General features: G+C 44.4%; 1 protein-coding gene across 2 annotated transcripts in view; it reads right to left on the bottom strand.

The window, feature by feature from the left end:
• Nucleotides 1-2,262: 2,262 nt before the first annotated feature.
• BACH2 (BTB domain and CNC homolog 2) overlaps nucleotides 2,263-25,080 on the bottom strand; it is a 439,685-nt gene continuing 416,867 nt past the window's right edge. For both annotated transcript variants that reach the window (XM_029595411.1, XM_029595412.1), the window contains 2 exons: nucleotides 14,138-14,344; nucleotides 2,263-4,464 (listed from right to left, as the gene is read on the bottom strand). In XM_029595411.1, coding sequence (XP_029451271.1) covers nucleotides 3,991-4,464; nucleotides 14,138-14,344 — 681 coding nt within the window. In that variant the 3' untranslated portion in view covers nucleotides 2,263-3,990. The remainder of the gene's footprint in view (nucleotides 4,465-14,137; nucleotides 14,345-25,080) is intronic.

The following is a 25,080-nucleotide window of genomic DNA, read 5'->3' as shown; positions in this document are numbered from 1 at the left end:
CATTGTTGCTGGTTTTCTTCAAACTGCCATGCAGCCCAACCAAAGGTACATGTGCAAACCCAAAGCCCCAATCTGCAGCTACTTCTCCCAAGCATCTTCCCTTTAGTAACGCCAATAACAGTTTCAATAGCCACGTGGTTCAAACTAGCATAAAACACATACATCAAATATAGGCCAGCGAAATCATTACACAAAGCTAGTCACTTCTAACTGAATAATGAGATTTAAAAAAGCCCAAAAAGCTGAAAGAAAATAGCTATTTGAGCAGTGGTTTTCATAAGCAATTCACATGAAATTCAAAAGCCCAGCACAGGCGAGGTTAGGTCAACTCAAAGAGCAGCAATTCAATATACTCTGTGTTTCTGCAACCGCTGGAATGAGGTCATGCTTACCAGTTGCACATGAGTTGTCAACAGATTCCATCTTCAGGTCAGGAAATTGGTTTAATAGACTTGACTTTATCTCCATGAAATGTTTGGAACGAGGAGAGAAAGGGAGCTCAAAAAAAATATATTTTTAATAAAAACAAACATTTTTAAAATACTGAATGAACCGTCAACACATTCTCTCTGACTCTCCTTCAAAGAAAGCTTTATCTTCTATGAAATGTGCAATGTTTTTCAAAAGTTTGCATGGCTATTAGTGAGAATACCATAAAAATAAAAAGTGACACTTAAGGACGTAGAGGAAAGGAGAGATATGTGATATGATAGAGACATTGAAAAATCCCAAAGGTATAAATAATGCACAAGAAGCTAACCTTTTTCAGAAGAAAGGAAGTTCTAGAGCAAAAAGTCTTGATATGAGGCTCCAAGGGGGTAATCAGAAAATATTTCTTCATGGTAAGGTCAGTGGATGTATGCATCAACTGTCCAGGGGTGGTGGTGGAGGTAAAAACAATTAAGGAATTCAAGAAAGTCTGCACTAAGCACAGAGGATCCCTAGTCTGAAGAAGTAAAGGGAAAGCTGGAGATGAACTGGGGAGCTGTGACATGGCATCAGAAATGAAGCTGGGCAAACTGGGTGCGACTCAGGGTCTTACGTGCTGACATATTCTATCTTTCTATGTGAAATCATTATGGAGCCATGTACCAAACATTTTCCCCACAGACACAAAATATGAGAAAAGCCCTATACTATTTAAGACATCCCTTCTGTCATTCCCACAAACCTCTTGAAAGAAGCTGCATTAGCAAATGCCTCACTCATGGGATCTATATGAGAATTGGCCAAAGAGGATGCACAGGAGTTTTTAAAAAGGACCTATAGAACTACTGAAACTGTGTGTGTATGTGTGTGTGTGTGTGACATCAATTATTTCATCATATCCAAAGATCAGTAGCCAGGTAATCCTTGTAATACATGCTGAAATTGCTGTTCCCAGAAGTTTAGGTGAATCAGCTTAAATAATTTCAGGAAGAATGGCTTCCCTGTCCAGTTTCCATGGCATGGCATGAGTACTGCTAGTTATCAGGGTAGATTTTTGAAAAAGTACGTCTTATAGGATACAAAGCTATTTTTCTAAAACCTTGGTTCTGATGCGGTTCACATTTTAAGTTTTCAATGACAGCATGCATCATAGTTTCTCAGAAGCAGAAACCCCACCAGCTACCCCCAACAAAATGCCCCCTCCCCTATCCCATTTCCGGACACAATGGGCTCTGAAAATAAACAGATTCCTAAACCAACAGTAACAGTATCTGTATAAATAGCTTATAAGTTGGTTTCCTGTACAAAAATGCTGCATTCTTCTCTTTACGTTTTGAAAAAAACAAATTATTAACCTTGTGGCTGAAGCGCTGCCATTACGTACATGTCATCAAGTACAGAGACCAGCACTTTGTAAGAAAAGGGTCGATACTAAAATACATAACGCTATGGTTTCCATCTTTCTTGCCTAATATATGTATACCAGATTTCCCATCGCATTTGACAAACATGGAGCACTTTAAAATGGTTACCCCTCTTGCTCCCAACACCCATCCCCACCCTCCACCCCATTCTCAGCCTTGGGGAAAAAAGTAAATCATAAGAAAACAGAAGGCCTGAGTATATTCATATTTTCTTCTTCCTCCCTGGACAGGCAGGGAGAAGGGACTATGAGCAAGGTTATGGCAAGGAAACACAGGGCTATGAGAACCACATGTGCTGCTGAGGAGCTAACGCCTTCTCCAGGGAATGATGCTCATGTACCAAGTTCCCCCCACCCACCGTCTTCCCCATTCCCACCCACTAAAACCCCCCCCCTAAGAATCATGGCCTGATGACATGTAAACTTATGTCACAGGATCATATGCCTCTCTCCCCCTACAGTGTTCAGAAAAGGCTATTTGTTTTTTAAAGGGTCAGCATATGTCCATCTCTGGTGCTTTGGTGTTTGCCATTTATGGCACACTGGTGGCCATAAGGTGAGAAGCCACAGAGTAAAACTATATGTTACAGAGACAGAGTTTTCTGCCTTTGTTGGTAGAGGCTGCCGAGACCGTGAGGTATCTAAAAACTCTTCCAACTACACCTTGAGTCGTTTTCACTGGTTTACTTGATTTCTTGAGATGGAAACTGAAGCAGCACCTAGACCGCACTAACTCATTTCCAGCAACCTCCTGTCAGGCCTGTCCAGTTTAAATACTGATTCTTGCCCACTGGGAATATCTTCAGGTTGGATTAAAAAAAAGGCAACTTTTCAAAGAATTAGCAGGCAAATGATGAGCTGATGTTTCTCTGCTTTATCCTTCAGTGGTAGTTATACTAGCAATTCATATTTGTAAGCCCATACCCGCTAAGCTAAATTCTTGGCTGTAGTATGTTAGAGACACTTTCTCTAGTGTCAGTTAACTGTGTTGGCCTTTACATGGGAACAGGAAAAGAAAACATGAAAAAATATTCAGCTTTCCACTTTATATGCTACTGCATGTGGCAGATACAGATTTTGGCATGATGAGGATGTTCTTACACTGTTTTCTCCTGAGTGGTTTCCCTAAATCTTATGTTTTTAAAGTTTAGCACGCGGAGAAAAAAAAAACCCCACAAAAGATTTGATCAAGCTCCAAGACCCACTGAACTTCAAGCAACTTCACTTGTGGAAAGAGGTCGGGTTCAAAAACGACTCAGTGCAAGTGGCAAACTTGACCACTGACTACAGTATCTTACAAAGAACACACAATCCACCCCCTGCTCAAATGGCCCGGTCATGCCAGGACTCTGCAGAAACCCTACCCCCCCCCTAAGGTAACGCGCTTTCCAACACTGAAACCGTATAAATAAGTACAAACCAAATGATACTGCTGAATGGTTTAAAAAACAACAGAAAACTAAGCACAGAAATGACCAAAGCCAATTCCAGCATAAAAGCCCCCCCAAAAAAGAGGAATGTTGGAACTTGTTGATAAAATAGAAATAAAAGTTTCCAGTTTTGGGAAGAAAACGTGGAGGGATGCGTGCTTTTTTGCATATGGAGTTTTATATATATATATATATATATATATATAAATGTATGTATATATATATATATATAAATGTATTTATAATATATACAATTTAGCTATAAAACTTTGATGTGTATAGAAGCTGTCTTCAATGAAAACTTGAACATTCAGAAGAAATTCCTGAGATAGGGTTTTGTGACGGAAGTCACCGAGAGGAAAAGCTGCTCTTCAGTCCTCAGAGGTGTTATATATGTCCATCCCTGTTAAGATTTGAAATTAGCATAGAAAACAAAATGAAACAAAAACAATCAAACAACAGAACCCAAATAAAATAGACAGTGTTTCCACTGTTAAGTTCCTCGCCCAAGCAAGGCATAGCACCACTGGAGAAGATAACTCCCATTTTGCAGAAAGGAGGGAATACTTAAAAACAGTATTGCTGCTAAGACCGTTGTAGTGTGCACCAAAATCCATTCCTCTAGGCAACAGATGAGTGCTGCCATCAGCCGAGGGAACCCCCCCCCATCACCCTCCCAGCCAGGTGGGACGTCAGGCCAGAAGTCAACTAGGTGTAATCTTTCCTCGGCTGTTCATCTGTTGTACATTTGTCTGTCATCTCCTGACAGAAGTCCACAGTCACTGTTTGGCCACTCTGCTCGAGAGCAGGCCCCCTTTCTGAGTAAGTACCGTGGTTGGCTCCAACCTGCCCTGTTGTACAGTTTTCCACCGCGCTGCTGGGTAGCCAGTGAGCTCCAAGCTGGGTGCAGCCTTGGTCCGCATCGCATGGTACACTTTCCCCGGCACACTGAGATGTTCCCAGGCTCTGCTCGGCTGCAGCTGGTGAAGCACTGATGCTGGCAGCCGTCGGCAGATCCAGGGGCCTGAGAACAGGGCAATACCTGTGAAGGGCTTGTATCTGCTCTGGGCTCTGCATATCTCTACACACTTCCTGGGACAGACAGGAGAAGTTGTCTAAAAGTTCCCCCATGCATGCCTTCAGCTGGTTCCTTTCTGTTAACAATTTTTCCTTCTCACATACCTGGGAGAGAAGGGAAAAACAGCCTTTGTTATTACAGACATTATCTATTACAAAACAGGAGGCAGGTAATTACCTTTTTCCTGCCTCATTCTTTCAGACTACCTTTTGAAATGCTTGACACACAGTAGGTGAGAGGGACATGTAATAGACCATTTATCATTGGCATTTATTTTCAGTGGGATCTGCTCTGCTCTGCGACCAGCAGAAAAAACTCTTTGGGAAGACCCTGTCCTCCTCTGCAATAAATGCCAGAACAACAATGGTTTTCCTTTAAAAATCAGACTCAGTCAAGGATAAAGTTATTTGTGCAATGCTGGCTGGAAGAGAAGAAACAGAAATGGTTTTTCTATGCACTGTGCAAGATTGAACTTGGTTGACTGTGGACACAAGAAGGCCTTCCCTTCCCTTGGGCATCAGAAGTGCAACAGAAGAGCTTGTAAGAAATATTTTCAGTGCTCCATTTTATTTTTCCTGCTGTAAAATTTGCACAGAAGGACTTAGGGATCCATCAGTGGTATCTTTGGAGCTAGCAATATGATGCTAATGGTATCTGTGAGGTAAGACAGCACTTCACCTTCACTGAACCTGTAGAGGGGGGCCTAAGCATATGCTGCTGGAGAGCATATATGCTGCTCGCAAATCCCACTGTACCACACTGAAACTGTGACCTACTCTTAACAAGAACAAAACAGTGAGAACAACAAGGATGGAAATATTGTTTATACCGTTAACCATTAAAACGACTGAAATCGAAATGGTTAACCATTTAAACAATAGCTACACTACTACTACTTAACATTTGTCTTTTTTTTTTTATCACTGATTTTAATGCTTTTTATAGTCCATTTATGTACTATTAATATTTCAATTATGTGTTAGTAATATTTTATATTTATTAGTTCTTTTATTATAATACTTTAATATATGTTTTTAGGAATTGAAAATGTACTAGAAATTTTTATGCCATTGCTATAAACCATTATGATGGAATTCACCGAATGACTGTATATAAAATAATTTTCTATAGCGCTACACAACATACGCAGTGCTGTGCAAACATAGATAAAGACATTCCCTGCTCCAATAGAGCTTACAATCTAATAAGACAAACATACAGGACAAGAGGCTTGGTTAAAAGAAAAGAAGATTAGTCAAGACTAAAAGCAGACAGTCAGGCTTAAGATTTAAAAGTGGTTTCAAAAAGGTGGGTCTTTAGATGGGATTTAAACATGGCAAGAGAGGGAGCACGACGCACCAGCTCAGGAAGACTTTTCCAAGTACACGGTGCAGCCAGGTGCAAAGCATGGTGTCTGGAATTGGCAGTAGTGGAGAAGGGCATGGACAGGAGTGACTTATCCGACGAGCGGAGTGCACGAGATGGGAGTGTAGAGAGATAAGAGGAGAGGTAATGAGGTGCTGCAGAGTGAAGGCATTTGTAGGTGAGAAAGAGGAGCCTGAATTGTATGCAGGAGCAGATAGGGAGCCAATGCAGCTGCAGGTGTGTAAGAAGGGACTTGGGCCACATATATTCTCCCCTCTCCCCCAACACTATGCCTGCATGCTCCCAGGGCTTGGCAATAGCAGCCCAGCTTGCTGCAACGTGTGGCAGCCACACAGCACACCAGGAAAGGGGACCAGACAGCTCTCCAGCCCTCAGCAGGGCCATACTTACCCAATCTCAGATCCCCATGACGTCTGTTACTGAAAAACACCTTCCTGGGGAGCAGAGGGATCATGTAGACATGGCACTGGCAGCAGCTCTATGAGAGTGGGAAGCCTCAATGCGGCTATCAATGTTGGCAGTGCTTGCCTCCAAAACCTGCACCTAGCCAGCTCCCATTAGCTCAGCTGGGCCACGTTTACACATTCTCGGCTCCCACCAGACATATTCTGCAGCAGTGCCTTGTCCAGGGGGAAACCGAGTGGGAGTTGTTGATGTTTACTGGCTGGGGCGGATGGGGAAAGGGAAAGATCCTTGCTCTCTCTTCTTCTCTCTTCTATCATCTGGCCAGGCAGCAAGTAGGCATTGCAGAAAGAAAGCCTATCACCATCATGAGCTGACACCCAATGCACTGCTGGCTTGGGCGCGGCAGAGTAACTGGGGGGGGCAGGGTGTCTATGATAAGAAAGATCAGATTAACAGATCAGTGACATCAGTGGTGCTGGAGAAAGGGTTTAAACCACACAGTGTGGCGAGAGAAGAAACAGGCTGCACTTATCCGGCACGGAACGGCAGTTACTACCCTTGACAGAAACGTGGGGGTAACCTGCACGGAGCGGCACTTACTACCTTGGAAAGCTTGCTGGGCAGACTAGATGGACCATTTTGGTCTTTTTCTGCCGTCATTACTATGATACTATAACAGGCCTGATGTCAGTGAAGCCGTACAGGTCAGCCATAACAATCTGGATATAGCTGCAGTTGCAGTGGGGCCAACATTTTATAAGGGGGGGGGGAATGTTGCTAGAGTGAAAAATCAAGTATTTGTATTGGTGGTGGCAGGAGGAAGGGGCTACAGAAAGAGTGTGGGCAGTAACACTGAAAAAAGTAGCAACAGATGTGGCATTTGCTGCGGGCTGACTTGTGTGGGTCCCCGGCTCCCTGCATTGGCACCGTAAAGTATTAAGACGACAATTTTCAAAGCTTTTGTGTGGGCAAGCATCTTTTACCCATGTAAAAAGTCCTGACAAAACCTGCCCCCTCTCCCCCACTATGAGTAAAAGTGCCCATGCCGTTAACAGCATGAGTGCTTTTACGTACATCAAAAAAGAGGCAGAAAGCCCTGAACTATGAAAGAACATTCAAGGCCTGGATTTGGAAATTAAATGTATGTGGCTACTGAATGCCTGCTGTGCCCTGCCAGCCCGATGTTCAAAGAGAAACCCTGTAGAGTTTACCTTTAAAAATGTGTTTTAAGTCCCGCAGGAACAACATACCCATGAGACTGCAAGCTCTGCCTATAATTTAAAACTATCCCCTCCCCATTGGTTAAGAGGATAATTCTGTAACATCCTGCATACATTGCACAAGTTATAAAGATTTTGAAATCAAAGTTAGCAGGCATAAATCTGCTTTGAAAATTACTCTGGCAAAACCACCTGCACACAATTACTTCTTCTACTTGGTGTTGGTAGTTAAGAACACAAGAAATTGCCATACTGGGTCAGACCAAGGGTCCATCAAGCCCAGCATCCTGTTTCCAACAGTGGCCAATCCAGGCTACAAGACCCTGGCAAGTACCCAAACACTAAGTAGATCCCATGCTACTGATACCAGTAATAGAAGTGGCTATTCCCTAAGTCAACTTGATTAATAGCAGTTAATGGACTTATCCAAATCGTTTTTGAACCAAGTTACACTAACTACACTAACCACATCCTCTGGCAACAAATTCCAGAGCTTTATTGTGCGTTAAGTGAAAAAAGAATTTTCTCCGATTAGTTTTAAATGTGCCACTTACTAACTCTATGGAGTGCCCCCTAGTCCTTCTATTATCCGAAAGAGAGAATAAGCGATTCACATCTACCCGTTCTAGACCTCTCGTGATTTAAGCACCTCTATCATATCTCCCTTCAGCCGTCTCTTCTCCAAACTGAACAGTCCTAACTTCTTCAGCCTTTCCTCATAGGGGAGCTGTTCCATCCCCTTTATCATTTTGCTCGCCCTTCTCTGTACCTTCTCCAGTGCAACTATATCTCTTTTTAGATGTGGCGACAGAATTGTACACAGTATTCAAGGTGCGGTCTCACCATGGAGTGATACAGAGGCATTATGACATTTTCTGTTTTATTCTCCATTCCCTTTCTAATAATTCCTAACATTCTGTTTGCTTTTTTGACTGCTGCAGCACACTAAGCCAACGATTTCAATGTATTATCCACTATGATGCCTAGATCTCTTTCATAGGTGGTAGCTCCTAATATGGAACTTAACATCGTGTAACTACAGCACGGGTTATTTTTCCCTATATGCACCACCTTGCACTTATTCACATTAAATTTCATCTGCCATTTGGATGCCCAATCTTCCAGTCTCACAAGGTCCTCCTGCAATTTATCACACTTGTCATGTTTCTTTCCAGATCATTTATAAATATATTGAAAAGCACTGGTCCAACTACAGATCCCTGAGGCACTCCACTGTTTACCCTTTTCCATTGAGAAAAATTGACCATTTAATCCTAATCTCTGTTTCCTGTCTTTTAACCAGTTTGTACATCCACGAAAGGATATCGCTTCCTATCCCATGACTTTTTTTTTTGCCAGGAAAATTTATATGTGGAATTTTTAAAGCTAAAATGTATGGCATAAATGAAAAAAAAAACCCTGTCCCTCTCCCAAACGTAGGTAACAGTGGATGAATCAGGTCTTTTTCTTAAGAACAAAATTGCTAAACATAAGGATAAACATGGTTTAATGGGGAAGAAGTTGGAACGTGCTACAGAAGTTACGTTTTTTGATGCCATAAATGACTGCTTCACGGAGTTGCTTGCCCGACAACTCACAAGTGGGGCAACTACTTTAGGTATAGTCCTCAATGGAATGCATGACCTGGTGCAAGTGGTTACTGTGGTGGGGCTGCTAAGCAATAGTGATCACCATGCAATCAAATTTGATATAATCATTAGTTGGAGGACATTACGTAAAATTACTGCAGTAGCATATAACTTTAAAAAGGGAGACTCTATAGAATGAGGAAATTATAAAACAACAAAAAGGAGTAGTGCAACGCTTAAGCCCAGATAAAAAGTTCAAAGGAAGACCAAATGACTGCCGGCGGGGTTTAATGGTAAGGTAAAGGAGGCAGTTAAAACTAAAAGCGTATCCTTCAAAAAAAAGAAAACGGAAAGAGGACCCAAAAGAAGAAAATAGGCAAACGCACAAGCACTGGCAAGTTAGATGTAAAACAGTAGTAAACTGGCCAAGAGAGAATTTGAGAAGGAGCTTTCCAGAGGGACAAAACTTGAAAAAAGAAAAAAAATACCTGCGAGGGAGTCAGCTGGGCTGCTAGATGACCAAGGGGCAAAACTAAACTGTACCAACTTAAGTAGCAGAACATAAGAGTTGTATTTACACTGGGAAACTTCAAGCACCTCTAGTGTCGCACTGCATAGACCTACGGCATTCCTTTGAGCAACTGCAGTGGGGAATATTAGATCAAATTCCCCTCTCCCCAATGGGGAGGTGATCGAGATTGGACTATGGAGAGCCATCTGGAAACCTCCGTCTGTTATACTACAAGGTCTTAATTTGGAAACTGACTGGTACAGTTTCATTTAAACTGCATTATTTAAGTAATTTTTGCCTTTCAAAAATCTGTATATTTATGATACTTATTGGAAGGATTTCCAGTAAAACGTTCACACTAAACAAGCCATGAACGCCGTCAAGAGTGAGCACGATCGAGCGGTCCTGCTGGTGGTTGTGCTTTATCTTTATTTTGTGCTGTCTCCGCAGATAATACTAACTTTGTGGTATTTCGGCTATGTATCCTATGGTGAAATAATGATTATGAAAGAAAGTATTTGAATAGGCTGGACCAATGATTATTTAAAAGGCTAAGAAAGCACTTGGATGCTGGTAGAGCTTATTATGAGGTCATAAGAACTGAGGTTATAATTATTCTAATTATTTTCTGAAAGCAGAGTTTATTTATTTGAAAACATTTTACATTCCTAGTAAACATCTGTTATCACCATATTCTGCTTTCTTTCTAATCTCTTGCCAAGGAGGGATCTGCTTCCCGGTCCAAAAAAAACCATAAGGCCTTCTGCATAGTCTGACAGACCTGCAGTCTCGCCTTTCCCACAAGAAGCCAGAAAGTTTCAACCTCTTTAGGGAGAATACTAGGCAACACTAAGGGGACGGACAATTTAAGAGATTAAATTATGGGGATATTAATGCTGGAAACTGAAGACTCAGGGCATCTTGTGGTAGTGGTTCTCGAACCTGCCTTACTGACCCCATAACCAGCTGGGTTTTCGGGATATCAGCATGGGATATATTTACATACATTGGAAATTTATTTTAACCTGGAAAGCGATTCATAAACATTTTTAAATAAGTGCAATGAAGAATTTGCAAATTTATTTTATGTACATGTATTGTAGATGTTCTGAATACCAGACTGGTTGTGGGGTCAATAGAACAGGTTTGCAAACCGCTGTCTTATTGTCTTCCAGAGGTTGCCTGTTCACAATGGGGTCGATTTTAAAAGATGTGCCAATTTTATAACATGCGCGCATTGGCACAACCATGTTAAAAAATACAGTTCCTGCGCACTCACGTGCATGTGGGTCGGGACTCACGCTCATGGGCGGGGTGCATTTTGTAATCTACGCGTGGCGATGCAATCAGGCCTTTGCCCAATTCCCTCCCACTCCGCTCCAATAAAGGAGTGGACTGGGTGGGAACTTTCATTTACCCCTATCTAGCCTTCCTCCCTTTTCCCCTCTCCTCCCCAACCCCTAAACTAACTCTAACTAGTGGGTTTTATTTTTTGTTTTTTTAATGTACCTGCTTCTTCGGAGCACAAGTAAGTTACGCGCGCTGGCCAGCTGCCAGCACGTGCTTCTCGGGACAGGGCGTAATGGCCACTATCCCGGCCGGCCCCTGCCCTGCCCAGACCATGCCCCTGGCCCATCCCTTTTAGCCAGCCCGGCACTTGTGCGCGTATCGAGGGTTACGTGTGTGCCTGAGCCCTTTCGAATATGTGCGCAGTGGGCCGGATTGTAACAGCTCTATGTGTGCCGGGCCTATTTTATAAAGGCCCGGTGATGCGCGTAAAGCCCCGGGACGTGTCTAAGTCCCGGGGCTTGCAAAAAGGGGTGGGGCGGGGGTGGTCCGAGGGCGGGACCAGAGGCCTCTGACACAGTGGCCATTTGCCTCTGTGTCGGAGGATCGCGTGCCGGCAGGCTGCCGGCGCGCGCAACCTGCGCCTGCCTCCAGGCAGGCCCAAAAGGTTTGATAAGAATTTTTTTTGGGGGGGGGAGGGTTAGAGTAGCCCTTGCAATGGCGACCCCTGATTTTATATCTTGCGCATGCCTGCGCAAGTTATAAAATCGGGCGTACATGTGTGTGCGCCGGGTAGCGCCCGCGCACATGTACGCCCGCGCGCAGGTCTTAAAATCTACCCCAGTGCGCGCAGGGGCAAGGCCACACACGTAACCCTCGAATTTTACACATGCGGGCCTTTTAAAATTCGCCCGAATGAGTGGAGGTGGTTTACTTGAAAGCGGCTTTTTCTTTCTATGTTTTGTGTTTCTAAGGTGTCTAGGTCTCCATTGGCAACAGACCAACTGCATTAGTTTATGTTTATTTTTTATTATCTTCCTGGGGGGGCAGAGACAAAGATTGGCTCATCCCCAGAGTGACCATATCGGCAGCGGTTCTCAGCTACGAGCCCTTCTGGCTCCCGTCTGGTTTTGAAGACAGCCACCATGAACATGCACAATGCATATTTACACACACACACACACCTGAACTGAGAGCAAGGTAAATATGCATATTCTGGTCACCTTGAAAACCACAATGGCTTGTGGCCCTGAAGGACCGGATCTGTGCATCTTTGTATCATTTCCTACTGTGTTTCATTTATGCAAATTTATTTCTGAGATGCCCTGGATGAAAAGCTGACTTACACTTTTACTGACATTGCTTGCCCATGTTTCAGCATAGGCAATAGGGTGCCCAATTCTGAAGTAACCACTGTGCCAATAAAGTTACACTTTCCATATGCTAGACAACAAGCCCAGCGGAGGAGCAAGGCAAAGAGAGCACCTGCCTCAGGCCGGCCAAATGCAATAATTCTCTCACTCAGGTTGAAGTTTCTGTTGCCGCTTCCTGGCCATGGTGCAGAAGTGCCAACACGATGCTGTCAGGCAGCTGCAGAGCACGGGAGTCAGCCCATGCAGCGTGCAGGAGGTCTGCCAGAGAAGGGACTCACAAGGAGTGCCGAGAATGCAGCCTGGAGGGAGCTCAGAGCCACTGCTGGGAGCAGAGAGGTGAGGAGCGACTGAGGCTGCCGGCTAGGGGATGCTGCTGGCAATGCTGGAGAGAGGTGGTGGGGGGGGGGGGGGTGTGGATGCTGCTAGGCAGAGGGAAGAGAGAAGGAAATGCTGGGAAGAGGTTGGGGGGGAGAGGATGCTGCTGGGCTGACGACAGAGAAAAAGGGTGAAGCTGCCAGGTAAGGGAAAAGAGAGAGAGGGAAATGCTGTGCTGGAGCTAATACCAGTAAACTTGTGGGCGGAAGGATGGGGAGGAGAATAGGGGATGTAAATTTAAAGGTCCATATTTACATGGTTTGTCCAGCTAAGTTCTGGACTTAGACAAGCCATGGGATTTAAAAATCCCACTGGCTTCATCACCCCTGCCAGCTGACTACCCTCGGATAAGGCAGGGGTTGTCTGGGGCATTCTGGGACACAGCAAAGTTAACTAGCTAAGGCCTGGATTCATTAGTCCGTGATATGGCGATATCTCAAGTTAAGCAGCATGTAATGCACATTAAATGTTGTTTATCGCACGATATTGCCATATAACCAAATATTTCCTTCCCTTATGGAATAAGCTGGTTGGCATGCATTTGCATGCATACAATTGCTTAATGCATACCAAGCAGCTTATGCATAGGCAATCCAATGCTAATAAAAAAAAAGATCAGCATTGTCATTTTATTACGTTTCAGGGAGGTTTCTTCAATAGCCAGTGGGCGGCCCAGTTGGCAGCATTTCTCAAAATGGCGCCGAATCAACCTTGTCCCTGCCACGTAACAGGGGTAAAGTCCGTGGATCAGACCAAGGCCATGTGGTTTAGGTTTGATTCCCAGACCTTGCCCCGTCAGGTTATGGTGCAAGGTCTGATCAGCGCCATTTTGAAAATGGCACTGATTGGGCGCAGGACTAGAGGGTGCCCCAGGCCACCGGCTTGCTATTGAAGAAACCTTTTCGAGGTATGGGGATTAGGGGTGAGAGTTCACTTGCTCCTCTAGACCACAGGGGTTCTATTATTTAGGATTGGGGTGTGGGGACCCTAAATACCATGGAATTTTTTATCTTTGGAAAGGGAGGTTGGGATAGGCCGGTGCAGGGATGAGGGGGCTACCCTTTTCTAAGTAGCTTTTTGGCACTGAAGGGGGCAGGAGGAAAAAGGCCATTGCCACGCATTTGCCATGTATATATTTTTAATCTCGGGGGATGGGGGGGGCAGTGCCACAACAGTAGCTGTGTGTGTGTGTGGGGTGAGTCCACATTGACCCCTGGGGTGATTTTTTTCTCTTTGGGGAAGACCATTTTTGGGGCTGCTGATCCTTTAAGCTATGAGAACCCTGGCCAAGGTAGGCTGCCATTGCGAGGAAAGGACCACTACTGCAGCATGATTTTTTTGTCCGCCGCTTTTGCTGCAATACAAAAAAAACCCCTCCTATAATAAACTATCGCGGCTTGATGAATCTCCCTCTAAGTTAGCTGGATAACAGGCATATCCAATGTAAGTTAGTCAGATACATTTATCCAGCTAACGTGGCTGTATGCCCCACAGCTAAATGTCCCTTTAGAGCCTTTGGACCTCAAAATCTTTTCTCCAGCCTTGCTCCTCTCCAGCACTTTCCCGAGACCCTGGTTTACGTACCATTGCTGTTTAGATGTACCGCCGGACACAGAAGAAAAGGCACTTACCAGTTTGCGGATTTCACATTCTAAGTTCTGAATACAGTCCAGTTTCCTCTTGCGGCAGCGCTGGGCCGCGATCCGATTCTTACTGCGCCGGCGCACGTCGTGGATAAATTCCAGCTGTTCTGAGGTTAGTTTGTGCATCTTAATCATCATCTGGAAATCATTCCTTGGAAGATCTGTGATTTGATCAACGGGAAAGGGAAGTTTGACCTAAAGAAGCAAACAAATAAATATAGCAAAACACAATTCCGTCATTTGGTATAAAGATGTTTTCATTAGTGGCAGAATCAATGATTTAAGGTACTTCTAAATTCCTCATAACGATAGTAAATCAAATTATTTACGACCAGACCTCCAACAACCTCATTTCTAAATTACTGCCAACTAAAACTTCTTTGTTGCTCTGCATTTCTATCCACTTTTCTGAAGACACACAGTGAAAGGTTTGCATTTTAATAGACTCACACTGATGCATCTGACAGCGATGACAGTAAAGACAATGGAAGCAAGGGGTGTGAGAAAGAGAGCAAGTTTCTTATCATAAAAGCATAATCCCAATGAAGTTGACATGGACAGCGAGATCTACAGTTTAAGAGTTTAGCTCAATTTTACATGCTGGAGGCCCTATACCTCCATGCATCAAGGTTTGGAAGTTGACGAGAATGAAAATCTGCATTCTTTGAGGTGGCTATCCCTTATGTTAGATCAACACAAGAGTTAATAATAGACAAAATACAGGAGCTTTCAAGACCATATAGGTCCCTTCTTCACTTGTCAAGAATGGGGTCCTGAAAGTAACCTTCCTATATCATCTGTGTTTCATTCTTATGCTCGACCAATAAAACTGTTGTCACCTACAAAGATTCTTCAGTCTTCTCCTTGACCAACACAGCCACCTTTCTGCACTACAAGTGTACTGGAAGTCAAAATGTCCTGTAGATTAAGACTGAAGGAATAAGAAACAGGTTTTCAGCTTCTGTATTTTACCTGTTTTGTTTTTTTTTGAAGAAAGAAAAGCTTCAGAAATTAAAGGTGATCCATAACTCTGATGTGGTGACTAAGAAGCCTTGAGTACGACCCCTGCCAAATTCCTTGGGCTGAATGAGTCATACAATTACTATAACATGTTATATCGGTCTATTAGTAGAGTTTATGTTTTATACAATGGCAGCATCAAAGCTATGGCAGTTATGAGTAAAAGGGATCAGAACATTTCATTTTAAAGAAATCATAATACAAGAAATGACTGCCTTGTCTTGGAGTCTACACTAATCCACTAGGGGGTGCTAAGTGTCCAATCCATTGAGCTAAGACTAAGAATCATCACTGCTTCTTTCTGTAGGAAGCGAAGCCTGTTTAGCAGTAAGGGGGCCCGGTGATAACAGCGTTGTCTGATTTTCATTATCCAGCCAAGAGACTTTGATAATATTTACATAGACATTTCCAAAAATAAAACGGGGCACAAGTCGAGATGAAAACCATGGCCACGCAGCAAAAGAGAAAGCAAAGTCCAGAGTGGACAGCCAGGGAAACTCTGGAGAACCTCAGTGACCTTGCCACCACAGGGTCCACCAGGAGGGATTCGGGTAAAATTACTGCCTGCCCAGCAAAGAGGCAGCGGTCTGGCAAGAATGCAAAAGGAGAACAATGTATGCAAACTGGCCTCATGTGGGAGCTCTGAACACGTTCAGCTTGGGAGTCACTATATCCCATGGCATACAGATACATAATTCTAGCCCAACAACAATTCTCTGCCCGACAACTGGATATTTTTCCAGATTCTCCAGCTCCTGATTCCCATGGCTCATAGGCATCACAACCATTCGCGGCAGAAAAAATACTGTCGAAGAAAACAAAAAAAAAAAATCTTGGCGTAGTTTACAAGGCCTAAGACTCTCAAAGCACAGTGCCGGAAGCCATGGCAACACGCACCTGTTCAGCAGGCATTCCTCAACAGCTACTAAAAGAAAGAAGGGACGTGGTGGCACGACCACCGCGCCGAATATTTCAGGAAAAATTGTCTTTGGAAATTGCCTACCAGGTCCGTGAATACACAACTTGTCAAGGGCTTATCCTCCTTGGCGAGTTAAATGTGTTATGGAAAACAGAACATCTAGGAATAAGACCACTGAGAAAGGCAATAAAGGCAAACACCAGACGGGTTTGATCCAGTGCCTGCCCCCTGCAACTGTCAGCAAGCTCCATGGACGTTTTAAAGGCCCTGCACTAGATTCTGAGCAACCTAATCCAGTTTTTTATTATTTAGTACGGGCGTCACAACTCGCCGTGTGCACTCAGAAGTACTCAGAGGACAGTACAGCTTTCCGTCGAGCAAAAGTAAAAGGGAAAGGGAAAAAGATTTCACTCGGGGTTATTTATTCAGGAGGGCCAGCTGAAGCGGTTAACACCAATTCCAAACCAGATTAGGTACGTTTTCAGAGAATGAGGATTTTGATGGGTACCTGTGATATAATTACATGCAAGGGAAAAGTGTCAATCCAGTGACTTTGAGCTGATTATCACATTTGGTGCAGGGAATGAATATTTTTTTGCATTGCTGTGGAGTTGGCTACAGATGAACACTGTTTTCTCACCTTTCCCTTGTAAGAAGCTGCTGGTCAATTAGATGAAGGTGGGACTCGATGGGCTTTTGGTCATTTTTTTCAGGCCAGTTTTTAATGTAACTACCTAAAAGTTGCACAGACCGTACGGTGCTCACCTGCTTTACGTTTGAAAAGCATTCCATTTGACCCTTACATATTTATATGCCAGAAAACCGGAGTGCATTTCATACTTATTTTGGAGACCGTGTTCCAAAGGAAGGTGCGGAGCATCTTTCTCGATTTCCATTTGCCATTCAAACAGACACAGTCAATGTTGACTGCACCAGAAAAATAATAAAAAAATGCCCCCAAGATTCCAGGTTTAAGAGCCGTGCCAGTAGCTCTTAAGTAATGTTATAAGGACTGCAGCTTTTACAGCGTGCAATGATGGTTTCTTTACAGAAGCAGATGTGGCCATATTCATACATGGCTTGGGCTTCTTCCCATATCACTTCTCTCATCTCCAAGCTCTCAGCCATACGGAATCGGGTAAAAGCCAATGGCAGAGCCACTTTTCCAATACTGAACTTTGCGCTCTTCCCACCTGGGAAGCTCTGGCCTGGGAACAGCTCCACTATGTAGTACATCTGGTATCATTTCAACAGACTTAACCATCAACGCTGGCCCAGTATCAACTGAGCAAAGAGTATTTTGTTTACTGGGCACAATGACTGACCTTCGACATGGTGATGTGGACTATTTTGCTTGCAGACAGCAAACTAATTTCATGAACAATGTTTGATTTCCTGCTCATACCCTTTGGACAGTAAACATGAACTGAGAGCCACACATCAAGTCTTGACTACTGCCTGAAAGGGGAAAAAACACCCCCTCTCCCCAAACCACTTACCCTACCTTGCATGTGTTACTCTATAACAAAAATTATTTTAAAGAGAATAAAGGCATCAAAGGCAAGATTCTAGAGTGCGCCATATATCAGAACAAACTCCGAAAGAGCCATAGGTGAACCTGGAGTCCAGCCCCTACAGACGGGCCTAGCATGCCTTAGAAGCCTTCACCTGTATTTCTGCAGTAGGGAGAAGGGGGGCGCTAAACACTGTCTACTGCCAAGCAGGAGTCTGGGTTCAGTTCATAAAACAGGCTGCTAATTCTTAGGCGGGCTGGGTGGGGGTGGAAGTATTGATAGAAACAGACTACAAAGGCAGGGAAAGAGCACAAAGTCACCCAGACTTCCCATTTTTTCCCTGCCTCCTAAAATACTGCAGATCCCATCTGATCTCCAGTTCCTACACTGAGTTTATCTCAAGTCTTTGAATTCTGGTATTGTTTGTGTCTTCCCTCTTCCCCAGCCTACACTGGAAGGCTGCTGTGCACATCCACGCTTTCTCTGAAGAAATGTTTCCATAAATCACTCTTGTGTTTTTACCCCTCTCCGGCTTCGTATGAGGACCCCCTTTATTCTAGAACCTCTTTCCTACTGAAAATTCTTATCTAGAACTTTTGGCTCACTCAGTCTGTATGGTTTCCCCCCCCCCCCCCCCACCGCAGGATATCACTCCTCCTCCTTATCTGCCCTTAGCTGGGAAGGGAAGCCAAATCCCATGCTAGGTATCCTTCCCCTCACTCCACAGATCTGATCTCATACCAAAGCCCTGCTGCTGCTGTATGCTGCTCAGTCATATCCCCTTCTTTGTGGGAACACATATATAGGTCCTCATATCTCACCTAACTGAGCTCATGGTGCAAGTGTCAATTCGTGAATATAATTTGCTTTGAAATGTCATGAAAGGTGGAATATAAATTAGTACTACTCGTAATTTTGGCAGCCCTCTTCTGGCCTGGCTGGTATTGGTTTTATTTTTAAGGAAGGAGATGTTGGACATAAACACTGGGCCTTTCAGGAGACTGAATAAAACTACAGAAAGATTCCTGCACAGTTGTAGCTTAGGCCTACTCTAAGCCAGAACCTCTCTCTTTCATGGCAGTAGCACGCGTTAGAAAACAGCGCAGAACCCAGCCTTTTATTTTCGCATCCATGAATTAATGACTTGGATGTGGGCACGAAAGGTCATGTTTGAGTCTTTGCTAGCAATACCAACAATCTGGGCAGTAAACAATGTGAAGGTTATGTCTTTATTGCAAAAACAAATCTACATATACTAAGAAAACCGGAAACACAATGATAGATGAAGGTCGATATAGAACAAGACTGATGATATATCCAGGACATAATAATGTACAAGTATAATGAATAGGCCCCTACTGGCAATTTAATCAAGAAAAAGGTTTGAGCATTATCACAGATCATAAGTTAAACATGCAGGCTCCATGCAAGGTCATTGCTTGCAAAGCTAAGCACGGGCATCTATTAAAAGAACCTAAGGGGGAAAGATTCCACCACTATATAATACTAAATGTTATTATAATCATTGTATAGCACCTTGACCCAAAGCACACTGACAGACACAGAACACACAATTTTATTACTATCCAAGTCCAGAAATATGAATGACCAAGTTGAGCATGTCAATTTAAACCTGTGAGCCTCAGAGCTGAAAGGGACCTATGTGGTCTCAAATATTCTGTGCAATATCCATTTTTGGATAATTCTCATGCTGGTCCAATACAAGATATAAGAACTCCACCAAAGAGGAAAGGCCCCAGCCAGCAGTGGGTCTGATGGTGACCTGCTGGCAGGTAGCAAATGACGAGAATAACATCCTAGGAAGGAGGGGTGAATCATATGACTGTAATAAACTGAAAGGGAAGACCAAGGGAATGAAAGTGGGGTGGTGAGAGTGAGGAGAGGGAAGCGGGTGAAGTGGTGAGTGACTGAGAGGGAAGGGAGAGAGTGAGTGTGATTGAGAGGGAAGGGAAGGGGTAAGTGACAGAGGAAAGGGAATGGGGTGAGAATAAGGGAACAGAAGATGGTGAGTGAAAATGAGGGGGTGAGTGACAGAGGAAAGGGGTGAGATTGCGAGAATGGAAGAAGGTGAGTGGGAGTGAAGAGGTGATTGAGAGGGAAGGGAAGGGAGTGAATGGGAGGGAGGGAGTGACTGACAGCAAAGGGGATAGAGTGGGAGAGTGAGTGATTGACAGGGAATGAGAAGGAATGATAGGGTGGGAAGGCAGAGAGCGGTAGGAAGGGGGTGAGTGGGAGTGAGTGACTCAGAAGAAAGAGAAGGGATGAGTGGGAGTGAGAGACTGAGTGAAAAGGAAAGAGGGCAAGTAGAAGTCAATGACAGAGGGAAGGGAAGAGGATTGAGTGGGTGGGTGAATAACAGAGGGGAGGGAAGGAAGGAAGTGAGAGGCAGAGGGAAGAGAAGGGGTGAGTGACTGGGAGGGGGCGAGGGGTGAATGACAAAGGTGAATGAGAAGAAAGGAAAGAGAAGAAGGGGGCATGTGGAAGAGGGTAGAAGGGTGTGTGAATGAACATGTATGAGAGAGAGGAGGAAATCTGTGTGTTCCCACCTCCTCCCCACTAATCCACCACAATCTCAGGGTGACTGAAAATCTAAAGTTCCCAGGTATGACGAGCAGGGAATTGTTTTATGCTTATTAGTTTTAATGATTGGGTATTCTTCGATATGTCTGCTGTTTTGAAATATTTACATTGATTTTTGTGAAATGTTTATAAAGGTTTTTATCCTTGTTCTTCTTAATTATTAGATGTTTATTTGTCAGTTTTTTTAATACTCTTAATTAGTATGGTTTACTATTATGATTGATGATTATATGTCTTAATTTTGTTTTCTGAGGAATGGGGATGTTTCTGTGTTTGTATTGTTGCACTGCATACAGAGTCTGGCTTCTAGAGGGTTTCCAGTTCACTTTTTTGTCTGCATCTTTCTATTTATGGTTTTTACATTCCGATTTGGTGAGGGACTATCAGTTTTCTGCACTTGTGACTGAGGTGAGGTATATTCTGCCAGCTGGGAAAATGCTTTGTACCTATTGCTCTTAAAATGTATCGCTGTTGGGTTCAAGGTTTTGCTGATTTTGATAGAGGCTGGGATCCATTATTACAGGGGCTCCTAAGATACTAAAAAATGGTGGTGCTTAAGGCTGTTGGATACTGAAATGCCTGCAGCCAAGTGCCGGGAGTTTGACTGCCGTTGTGCCGAGGAGCTCCAAGGCCTCCCCCCAGGCCCCTGTTGCTATTGATAACTTGTAATGTGTCCCGGCACAAAAATAAAATGTGCCCGTCCCTGATCGAGAGAATTTAGGAGACAATCGAACCAGTGGCGTAATATACCTAAAGTTGAATTTGATGAGATGCAGTCTCAAAGGACTACCGCTATGTGATAAAACCAGCAGATAAAGGTGGTGCAACCTTGATTATGAGCCAGACAACAATATGTTTCTGCCATTCATAGACAACTCTTTCATTTTTCTTATTAGAAAAAATTCCTAAGGACCCTACTGATTCAATTATGACACAGGTTCAAACATTATTAGATGAGGGAAGAGATTTGGGGTATTTAACGTCCTGTGAATACAAATTTCTAGATTTAGTCACATATATGTGACTCTACACTTGATTGATATATTGAATGATCTGACTGTACCTTGTGGAAACATTTTTTTGGTCATGGTGGATACAGAAGCTCTATACACAAATATTCCCCAACAAGAAGCCTTGGAGCTTATTTGCGAAACACCAAAAGATTCCACTCACATTCATCTCCCTGGGGAACACATAAGGAAGATTATTCGGTTGGTCTTGTTTAACAATTTTTTTTTCTATTGAGGGATCCTTCTATTTACAAACTAAGGAGCCGATGTAATAAAACCCATATTACAATTAGAGTTATAGTTTAGCACGGGTTTTACTTAACATGCATGTTAAAAACGGGAGTTCCTGTGGGATGCAGTTAAGTTAAAGGAATGCAAATCAAACAAGAGTAAGAAAAAAAAAAAAAGCATGCTAAATGAAAAAAAAAAAAAAGCACTATAATCGGGCCGATAAAGTACAGTGCGCTCCGACGGAGCGCACTGTTAACCCGCCATTGGATGCGCATTTTCCCTTACCCCTTATTCAGTAAGGGGCCGAAAACGCACGTCCAATCCCCCAAACCTAATAGCGCCCGCAACATGCAAATGTATGTTGCGGGCGCTATTAGGTATTCCCGCACGATTCAGAAAACAAAGGGGTAGATTTTCGGGGGGTACGCACGTACGAAACGTGCGTACCCCCCGAAAACCTACCCCAAACCCCCCCTGCGCGCGCCACGCCTATTTTGCATAGGCTCGGCGGCGCGCGCAAGCCCTGGGACGCACGTAAGTCCCGGGGCTTGCATGGAGGGGTGTGTCAGGGGGTGTGCCGCGAGTGACGCGGCGTTTTGGGGGCGTGCCGCGACTGACGTGGTGTTTCGGGGCGGGCCCGGGGGCGTGGTGCCGGCCCGGGGGCGTGGTCGAGGCCTCGGGACCAGCCCCCGGGTCAGGTGATGGCGCGCCAGCAGCCTGCTGGTGCGCGCAGATTTACGCCTGCTTTCCGCAGGAGTAAATCTGCCAACAAAGGTGGGGGGGGGGGGGGGGTTAGGTAGGGGAAGGGAGGGGAAGGTGAGGGGAGGCGGAAGGAAAGTTCCCTCCGAGGCCAGTCCGATTTCGGAGTGGCCTCAGAGGGAACAGGCAGCGCGCGCTGGGCTCAGCGCGTGCAGGTTGCACAAATGTGCACCCCCTTGCGTGCGCCGACCCCGGATTTTATAGGCTACGCGCGTATCTTATAAAATCCAGCGTACTTTTGTTCGCGCCTGGTGCACGAACAAAAGTACGCCTGTGGGTACATTTATAAAATCTACCCCAAAATGTGCAGCCAAGCTGCACATTTTGCTTTCAGAAATTAGCGCCTACCCAAAGGTAGGCGCTAATTTCGTCGGGCACTGGGAAAGTGCACAGAAAAGCAGTAAAAACTGCTTTTCTGTGCACCCTCCGACTTAATATCATGGCGATATTAAGTCGGAGGTCCCGAAAATTTCCAAAAGTGAAAAAAAAATAAAATTTGAAGTCGGCCCGCAGCTGTCGGGTCAAAAACCGGACGCTCAATTTTGCCGGCGTCTGTTTCCGAGTCTGTGGCTGTCAGCGGGTTTGAGAACCGACGCCGGCAAAATTGAGCATCAGCTGTCAAACCTGCTGACAGCCGCCGCTTCGATCCAAAAGGAGGCGCTAGGGACGTGCTAGTGTCCCTAGCGCCTCCTTTTACCTGGTTTTACCGCTGGGTCTAATTAGCATACTGAATCGCGCGCACAGGAGAGTGGCTTGTGCGTGCCAGGAGAGTGGGCGTTTGCCCGCTCTCCCGCGGACTTTACTGAATTGGCCCAAATGTGAGTTAGCCTGAAAAATCCACACTAATGCAGAAAAAGTGCTTTAAAACAGGAGTAAAGAAAATCATGGGCATCAGAAATGAGTGTTAGCCTTTACTCCATCTCAAGCCAAGGGATTAACAAAACCCAGGAGTAAGGAGGTAAGTGCCTGAAGTTGGAGGGAGTCTCAGCAAAGTGGGCCTGCGTGCAAGACCAGCACTGGGCATCCCAACTTGGGCACAATCTCATATGCAAGGCCGTTTGGGTAAATCAAAGGGTAAGCTCTCTAGGAAGGGCACCTACAGTCAAACAGTGCACACTCTGGCGCTGTGCATCCCTAACGCGGCTGCAGTAGCTGGGCACACCAGAAATGCAAGTTTACTCCAACTCAGACCAGAGAAGGAGTCACATTTCCAGTATAAGCTCTCTGGGATAGAGACCTTCAAGCTGAATAGTATGCACTTTCATGATGCGCATCACCACTCTGGCATGCTGTCCTGCTGTAGGTGCCCTCCCCAAAGAGCTTACACATTGATCAGCTCAAAAGAACTTACATTGGAAATTGAAGCCCCTCCTGGGTCTTAGATGGGGTACGATACTGGGCACAGCAATGGACAATACCGGCCACCTGAAATGTGAGTTTACTCCACCACAGACCTAGGGTTTAAATTGCCAATGTAAACTCTCTTGAGACAGGCACCAGTCACAGGTTATCTTTCTTTTCCTGAACATCTGGACAGTATGTGCCCGGTGATAAACTGGAGACTGTTCATCCTATGCTTTGTTCATCTTTAGCTCTCTGGGAAGACACCTTTAGGTGTCTTCCCAGAGAGCTTATTCTTTTATTTTACTTGCCATTCCTTGTCAAAATGGCCTTGAATGAGAGAATGTGCTCACAAGTTGGGAGGCACAGCACCAATCTCACATGAAATGCCATTTTGGCATGCATGACATGAAAAATCAAAACATAAGCTCTCTGGGGTTGGGACCTTTGGCACTGTGCATCCGACTCTGGCGCCCTGTTCAGCTGAAGGTGCCCCCAGAGAGTTTATGCTGCGTTTAGCTAGTCGTCTGTGCTTGCCCCAGACAGCTTGAGCTTTTACTTGCCATTCCTTGCCAAAATGGCCTTGGATGCAAGAATTTGCTCTCTGGAGAGGGGACTTACAACTAGCTGAAGAAAGTGTAAGGTCCCTGGCATGGGCATCTACAGTTAACAGTATGCCAAAGTTGGGATGCACAGTGCCAGCGTATTGTTCAACTGTAGGTGTCTGACTCAAGAGCTTACACTGGAAATGAAACTCCTGGGACCAAGGTGGAGTAAACTCACATTTCTGGTGGCTAAAGTTATTCCATTGCTGGGCCCAGTGTGGTAGAAGCAGCTAGACACTACCACACTGGGCACAGCAATAATATAATATGGCCACTAGGAATGTGCGTTAAGTTTTTCTCCTGCTCTGACCCAGGAGTTTAAATTTCCAGTATTAAGAAAATGTGCTTTAAGCTGCCTGCCTATAATGCACCTCCTTGCATTGCTAGGGAATAACTAATACTTTCCTTTCACATGGGATTTGCATACACTCGTTGTTAATTTTAATGCTGGTTTTTACTCCTGGTTTAACGTGCATTTTGTAGGAGTTAAAACCCCTGTTACATACCACAGTTAACTTACCGCAGAAAAATGCACGCTAAAACAGGAGTAAAAACCTGCACTAACGTTAGCATGCCTTACTACATCGGCCTCTAAGGGAATAGCCATGGGAGCGGCAATGGCTACTAACGTGGCCAACCTTTACGTGGCTAAATATGAATGTTTTTTTTGCAAACCTCTCCACTCATCTTTTATTTATCTTTGGAAAATGCTATGATATGGACTGGCTCTTTGGAGCAGCTGTGATAATGGATGGGATAAAAACTTACATTTTCACTTTACAACCTGGCCGTTCTAAAATACCTTTCTTGGACGTTTTGATACAACATTCAGAGACTGGATTTAGTACCTCCACATACTGCAAAGGAACTGACAGGAATAATTTTCTCCAATTTGGTAGCTGCCACCCTTCAGCATTAAAACAATCATTAC

Source organism: Rhinatrema bivittatum, chromosome 3, assembly GCF_901001135.1.
Source record: "Rhinatrema bivittatum chromosome 3, aRhiBiv1.1, whole genome shotgun sequence".
Taxonomy (NCBI): Eukaryota; Metazoa; Chordata; class Amphibia; order Gymnophiona; family Rhinatrematidae; genus Rhinatrema; species Rhinatrema bivittatum.
The sequence above is the reverse complement of the archived record's forward strand: the minus strand, read 5'-3'. Positions and strand labels throughout refer to the sequence as shown.